Genomic DNA, 7,225 nt, shown 5'->3' with positions numbered 1-7,225 from the left:
AATTATGCAAATTATATTGTAAAAACGTTTTTTAGAAAACAATAGATGTAATTCACATGTGAATACTATACAAGTTCATTTGTGTTTTGTGCAAATGATTTTGTATTAATTACTCTATAAAGGTCAAAGGATTAAAGCTTCATCAAAGATTAAAAGAATGTGTGAGTTTAATTTTTCGTTTATAAATTGTAAAAATCTAATAGCAATAATAATTACAAATTGCAAAAAGACTTCGAATTACTATATAACAAAATGATACCAGCAGAAAAGATTTATATAGAAACACAATAAATAATTTTTTATAAAAAGAAACCAATAAAGTTATTTGATACATTAAATCAGAGGAATGAATGCATCACTAATTCCATCAAAATTTGGTCGTCAAAAAAAGATGGCACATAACCAAATTAATTAATGAATAGTAGTGACCAACGATTTCCTAATTGAGCAAATTACATAAAAAAAAAATAACAAACTTTAACTTGATTCATATTTTGGATAACGTACTTTTAAAACTTCCATTTTGATACCTATGATGTAAAGTTTTAAATATTTAAATACTCGGATAACCAGTTGAAAACTAATTTTAGATTAAAAAAATCCATATCACCATATGAGCAAATAATATTGAGTTGGATAGCATATCCCTCGCAACATCAGCATGATAATTGGTTAATGTTTCAATTGATGACCCAGATACTTAAATGTTTAAAACTTTGTATTTTAGGTACCAAAATTGAAGTTTTAAAAGCACAATATCCAAATTATGAATCAAATTAAAGTACGTTACTTTTTCATGCAATTTGCCCTTCCTAATTTTGTTAAAAACTTTGATATAACTTTTATCCAAATAAAGAAGGATATTACTTCGATATAATTTTGTATGGAAAAAAGAGCATTGTAGTTTACAAACTTAGTACGTAACGTTCCAACTGATTTGGTGATCACTATGTGCCATCATCTTTGCCACCTTATATTACCAACCAAACCTACCACATAAATCTCTCTCTCTCTCTCTCTCTCTCTCTCTCTCTCCTGTGGAGAAGTGATTATCAAAACATATTGAAAGATGGGGGAAGAGAAAGAAGAAAGCAAGAAAGATATAGCTTCTACAGAAACCGAATCAAAATCAACACCACCACCACCGGAACCAAAATCGACTTCAGTTGCAGCAGAACCACCTGAGAAACTGAAGCCTGTTCATGGCGGTGACGGTAAGTTTCCTTCCCCTCTCTTTCATGCACACAACTTTGAGATGATCGGTACAATTTTCACCACCAGTGGATCTTACGGCATGGTTTTGGATTAGTGTGTGGATTGTATACCGATCATCTTGCACCATCAATACAGTTCTGGTTAGCGTGTGACTTGTATTAGTTACCAAGATCATCTCGGGAGTCCTCTCTCTAACAAACGTGTACGAGTTGATGTGATCTCAGAGATTTCTAGGGGCCAAAAAAATAGATATTGATAGAGGTTACAGCAGATGTCCATACCTCAAAAATTGCACAGGGCATGAGTGATAAAGGTGTTTTCCTTCTATTTTAAGATTTTTCTAGTGTAGATAACAACGAGATAACTCACAAGAGCTTGTGACTGGACTTGTCAAATGGTTTAGCAAATCAAGCGGACATGTTTGACAATCTGAACCTAACTCGAGCTTGACATCCCACCATGCTTAATGAGCCATACATGTACATGCTTATAGAAAGTTTATATAAAACTATATAAACACATAAGTTTATATATTTCAACCTACTAGACCTGGGAGGGACCTCTAGTTGTAGTTTCGTTTTCTAAGCTTAATACACTCCTAAGGCCCTAAACCCTAAACCTTTCGGTTTCGGATATTAGTTTTTGAGATTTCTAACAATTTTTATGAAAAATGCCCCCAATGTAAAGCGCACACATCTATTGTGTGGACTGAGGAGGAAGTCATATGAGATGCCTTAAATACTATTTCTCTGATTCTATATCATGCTATTGATTTATATATGTTGCAAATTTACCTTCAGATGCTGGACTTGAAATTGTTGTCACAGAGAAGAGAATGGCGCTAATCAAAGCCTGGGAAGAGAACGAGAAGACAAAGGCAGACAACAAGTATTGTTTTTTTTCTCCCAACTCATATAAGAACATGTTGTAAGATGGCATGTACACCTTTCACCGATCATATGCATGTGTGTGCGTGTGTGCATGCAGGGCATACACGAAAGTGTTAGCAATCGGCGCATGGGAGAATAGTAAAAGAGCAGAAGTAGAAGCTAACCTCAAAAAGATTGAGGTATGTGTTCACTCTTCACCTGTAAAAGATAGTGATATACATGGAAAAAAGCAATAACACATTGCATATAATGTATAAATGGCAGGTAGACATCGAAAACGAGAAGGTGAAACAGAGGGAAATAATGAAGATGAAGATGGCAACAGTTCAGAAGGAAGCAGAAGAAAAACGGGCTGCCATTGAAGCCAAAAAGGGGCAAGACATCATCAACGCAGAGCAATTAGCTGCAAAGTTCCATGCTACTGGAACTTTGCCCAGCAAGTTGTTTAAATGTTTCGGCTACTAATAAGCTAAAATCACCAAGAAGAAAAATCAACTCCCTTCTCAAAAGTTCACCTTATGCTATATGCACATATCAATATATACCACGACAAGATGTCGGACGAAGCTCACATTGTTCATGAACTTCCGACAACAAATTTTAGAACTTATGTCGTTTATTGTCTTACGATTTCTTTTCAGCAAACCTGGGTTTTGTACAATCTATTTCAGCTATAATGTGTTGAAAACTATGAGTTGTTCATACATACGACTAAATAATAAAGACCATGCAAATATCGTAATCAAGCGAAAATGATAGCTCAAATACACTGGATAAAAGGAAATTTAAATTTGATATCCAACATAAATCTAAGAAAATGTTCAACATAACTATTTCAGTTTTCAAGTTTTGTTTCTTTTAAGCTTTTTTTTCTTTTTTTCTTTTTTCTTTTCAGGATATGCAGAAGAAACTACAAGCTATTCACCACAATCATCTAAATACACAGCTAGCATATAACAGATGCTAAACTAAAGGGAAAGGAAAAAAAGCCTAACGTTTGTCTTGAATGACTGTCATCCTTCTATTTCTCTAGCCACAGTTCCACCAATCAGCTCCTGCTAGAGGCGTTTGTTTTATCCATGTTGATTTCACATCTAATTGGGAATGCGCCAAGATGTTAAATCTGCAGAGTATACATTTGATACAGAATCAAGAGACTTGAATAATCCAGGATCAAGATACTCAAAGAAATTACACATTTGACCATTAAAAGGCTCAAGAAAAGATCAAGTTGCAAATATGGAGTCAAGGAACATCAAACACAGCATTTAACAAAAAAACAGCAGCAATCCATTTCCATGACTTCTGTTCTTCAAAATCAAGTTCGGTATCCCTGAGATTTGCCTCTAGTTTTTCTTATATTGGTGAACTATCAGATTAGGCTCTTCTCAGAAGCAATACTAATTAAAATGTTGAAATGTGCATGATTCTGGGTACAAATTACCAAGAAAATGCATATTGTAACTAACCATTGCAAAGCATATGTCATGGATCACTGACAATAAATGGCTTGATCGATTTGGGGAGGAATTTGTTTTATTTCAGTTCCAAGCTCCTGCTCAATCCTATACCTGTATAATAGCACACACATTGGCATCGCCAATAGAAATGCAAAGTATATATAGCAAATGGTAATATGAGACTACATACAAGTTAAAGCGGTCTTCATAAGTTATCAAATTCACAGCTAAACCCAGATGTCCAAACCTTCCGGAACGACCCACCTACAATCACAACATAAATAAGAACACTATTGTGAATATATAGGGGCATAATCAAATGAGAAACAACACTGCATTTTCACATGCATTGTTTCGTAAAACAAAACATGATTTCTTTATCTATATATATATATGTGTGCGCTTCATAACAAGACTTCGTCTTACCCTGTGCAAATACGTCTCGGCATTCCTAGGAAAATCAAAATTGATGACAACATTGACTGCTTGGATATCTATACCCCTTGTAAATAGATCTGTTAAGACGAATCAAATTGCACATTAGTATTGATCATCAGATGATCAATCAGCTACTCCTATTTTCCAAAAGGTACATTTTCAGTAATGTCAGAATAACGTTAAATATGCAATGATCTAGAATAATAGTAGCATCTGTCAATTGAACTTTTAAACATATGTGAATAAATTGTACATGGTGAATTTAATGGTCACGAAGAACTCTGCACCAATAATGGCACATAGAATACATTTCGCAGTCAAACAAAGAAAACGAATTGAGAACTTGGCCTTTTCCATTTGCATTTAGCATCCTGCAGAAGTATATGGACCATATGTTGTTTAGAAGATTGATACGATTTCAAGAACTGAACGGGTCCTAATGCATGTCCAAGGAGATCAAACAATGACAACAATATAATTAACTCTGGTGAATTACTTGCTGGATTCTAGATTTTAATTCCAATTATGCCAATTTAAAGCAATCTTTTAGCCAGTATCATAGATCATCCTCTCTCTAACAAGTGTATACAAGTTCATGTGATCTCAAAGATCTGTAGAGAGAAAAAACATATGATGACAAGACGTTGCAACAAATGACAATCCTCCAAAACCTGCAGGGTGGATTAAAGTAATAGTGGTGTTTCTCTATTTTAACATTTTTTAGTGTAGATATAGACGAGATAAATCATAAGAGCTTGTGAAGCATCGTTATCATGCGGATGCCTTAAAAATACTCTCTCTCTCTGATTCTATACCACACTATTGATTTATATATGTTTCAATTTTACCTTCACAAGGCAGGCTTGAAATAGTTGTCACCATCGCTTCTACTGTCCCAAGGAGTAGAACTATAGTGACATCATGAGCTGTAGTCTCAAGGATGGGTTATTATGAGTGTAAAAGCCTACACTTGAAGCATGGCATGAAGAAGCTGCAATGGATCACATACTACAGTTGCATATACTAGCAACTTCGAAATCCTAACTCAAAATTCTTTCATGAATAGGTCACCGAGCTCATCATATTAAAATGGTATCCTAGTTAGTTTTCTTCGTGAAACCACCTAAACATCAAATCCAACGCAAAACTAAACTTACTAAGTTGTTTGGAACAACAGAACCTATTTCAGCTCATCAATCTGAAAATTAAACCCTGTTACTCAAAATCACAGACAGAAGCCAAAACTCTGCACCTCCAATTCTATATATCTGTTAACATTGAACTTAGCCCAAGAATCAGAGAACTAAAAGGCTAATATGCAATACTTAATGCACAACAAAGTGTAGGATGGAATGTTGATATGTAGAGGTGTACTCTACACTTAAGGTCACAGCTCCAATATTCTTCTGGTCAAATCCTATGTGCATACAACCATTAATAAAATGAACTCTTATGTAAACTACATGCACATATATTTCTTCATGCATAATACTGTTGGTCAATCTTGTAGGAAATCTCAGATCAGTGATCTTAGGAGAAATTTCCACAAGCAATTGGTAGGAAATTAAGGGTTAAAATATAATCCTAAAGTTAAGGGACTTAGCTGTAGACATTCCTCGTTTAGTGTAGCAGAAAATTGTATAGACGAGAATGAATTGTAAATGTTGCAACACAATAAATAAGATTCTTCAGAATAGGGAGACATTGACATCAAGAGAACCATACTGGAGCTAAAAAAATGGTTTCACAAAGATCCATTCAACGCCATTTGGCCACATGCTATTCTTATTTCAAGTTCCCTTTAAGAAGCAAATACCAAACATCATAAACTTTATGATTATTTGTGTTCTTTAAATTTTTGATCCGATGAAAGATGTAGAGTATGGTACCACCAAAAAAGTTGAAAACTCAAGGACAAGACGTTGGCATCAAAATTATATATAACAGAGAGAAAGGTCGACAAACTAAGTCATGGCAAAAGGTTGCCAAGTAAAAAACACCTTCACAAGATCCTCAGAAAGATACAAGTCATGTAACCAACAGTAAAAAGATGTAATTCAAATTATATTGTCATTTTAATTTAGCGTTTAATATAAATTGAGACGTAAAATGGTCATTTATTTCAGACCAAAAACAATTTTTCTTATTCTATACAGACAACTTAATCCGTACAGGGCTTAATGGGAAAAAACAAACAAACAGCCCTAATCAATAGTTTATACTAAGAAAGGTCTACTGATATAAGTATTGCAAAAGCATGCAACATTGCAAAGTAGAGTATTGGAGTATACCAGTACAAACAAGATTTCTGCATGCACCATTGCGGAAGTCATGAAACACTCTATTCCGGTGATCTTGCAACATTTTAGCATGAATATAGAAGCAAGAATAACCGAGCTCCGTAATCTTCTTGGCTAATAGCTCTACCCGGTTCACAGAATTGCAGAAAATGATGGATTGGTTGATTTGTAACTGTAAACAAAGCATCAAATGAATGAAACATGTTGACAATATACCTCAGAGAAAGATGTTAAAGTTATGACCAGACCTTTGAGAAAAGAGTGTTGAGGCAGTGAACCTTCTGTCTTTCTTCTACAAAAGCGTAAAACTGTGTGATACCTTTAAGAGTAAGCTCATCCATTAAATTAACAACATACGGTTTTTTCAGGTATCTATCTTTGAAATCTTTGACGGTAACAGGGAATGTGGCCGAAAACATCAAAATTTGGCGGCTCTCAGGAAGAAAACTGATTAGATGCTCCACGGAAGGTTGAAACTCTGGGGACAACAACTTATCAGCCTGAGGTATAAAGCAACTAATGTCAAATTCACACACACATAATTTCCAAACAATCAGAAAACAAGCATCGTCTCTGATATCACATATTAATTCCAGGTCGATAAAAACTGCCTATGCCTAGTCATAATTGCCCGAACATGTTTCTATTTCATATAAAGAGTGACCAATTCTCGTAATTATGTGACCAGATGTACTCATATGATTAACTCCTTTTTTTATTCCATTATTTTTTATGGTTCTCTAGCAACCCACTTAAGAAATTTAAATCAAGACAAAATGGTCAAACATGTAATACTTGTTGAGTGTTGCAAGCATGAAGGTGAGAACATGAATAGTTTCTGAAGGAATGAAAGAAAAAGAAACTACATATGATGAAGATGCTAGCTGATGAAAGTTGGGGAACACAACTGACAACACCCCCC

The 7,225-nt window shown here is 34.5% G+C and overlaps 2 protein-coding genes across 3 annotated transcripts in view; one reads left to right on the top strand and one right to left on the bottom strand.

The window, feature by feature from the left end:
- Positions 1 to 993: 993 nt before the first annotated feature.
- On the top strand, positions 994 to 2,806 carry LOC112520757 (remorin-like). Of its 2 annotated transcripts, none has more exons than XM_025129289.1 (4): positions 994 to 1,214; positions 2,043 to 2,103; positions 2,203 to 2,284; positions 2,370 to 2,806. In XM_025129289.1, the coding sequence occupies exons 1-4, from the start codon at positions 1,070 to 1,072 to the stop codon at positions 2,568 to 2,570; spliced, it is 489 nt and encodes a 162-aa protein (XP_024985057.1). In that variant the 5' UTR covers positions 994 to 1,069; the 3' UTR covers positions 2,571 to 2,806. The 2 variants fall into 2 exon arrangements, with proteins under 2 accessions (XP_024985057.1, XP_024985056.1); XM_025129288.1 differs by having other exon boundaries at positions 1,018 to 1,214; positions 2,016 to 2,103.
- Positions 2,807 to 2,880: 74 nt separating this feature from the next.
- The window catches only part of LOC112520756 (DEAD-box ATP-dependent RNA helicase 8-like), a 15,239-nt gene continuing 10,894 nt past the window's right edge, over positions 2,881 to 7,225 (bottom strand). The window contains exons 5-10 of the mRNA XM_025129287.1: positions 6,552 to 6,803; positions 6,295 to 6,475; positions 3,992 to 4,080; positions 3,756 to 3,829; positions 3,575 to 3,676; positions 2,881 to 3,228 (exon numbers count right to left, since the gene is read on the bottom strand). Coding sequence (XP_024985055.1) covers positions 3,598 to 3,676; positions 3,756 to 3,829; positions 3,992 to 4,080; positions 6,295 to 6,475; positions 6,552 to 6,803 — 675 coding nt within the window. The 3' untranslated portion in view covers positions 2,881 to 3,228; positions 3,575 to 3,597. The remainder of the gene's footprint in view (positions 3,229 to 3,574; positions 3,677 to 3,755; positions 3,830 to 3,991; positions 4,081 to 6,294; positions 6,476 to 6,551; positions 6,804 to 7,225) is intronic.

This window comes from Cynara cardunculus, assembly GCF_001531365.2.
Source record: "Cynara cardunculus var. scolymus isolate 2C chromosome LG 11, CcrdV1, whole genome shotgun sequence".
Lineage (NCBI taxonomy): Eukaryota > Viridiplantae > Streptophyta > Magnoliopsida > Asterales > Asteraceae > Cynara > Cynara cardunculus.
The sequence above is the reverse complement of the archived record's forward strand: the minus strand, read 5'-3'. Positions and strand labels throughout refer to the sequence as shown.

Bases quoted from the DNA above. Each gene is read 5' to 3' on its own strand.
- LOC112520757 (XM_025129288.1), top strand. From the start codon at position 1,070: ATGGGGGAAGAGAAAGAAGAAAGCAAGAAAGATATAGCTTCTACAGAA. The intron at 1,215-2,015 runs GTAAGTTTCCTT...ATTTACCTTCAG, and splicing joins GCCTGTTCATGGCGGTGACG to ATGCTGGACTTGAAATTGTT. The intron at 2,285-2,369 runs GTATGTGTTCAC...TATAAATGGCAG, and splicing joins CTAACCTCAAAAAGATTGAG to GTAGACATCGAAAACGAGAA.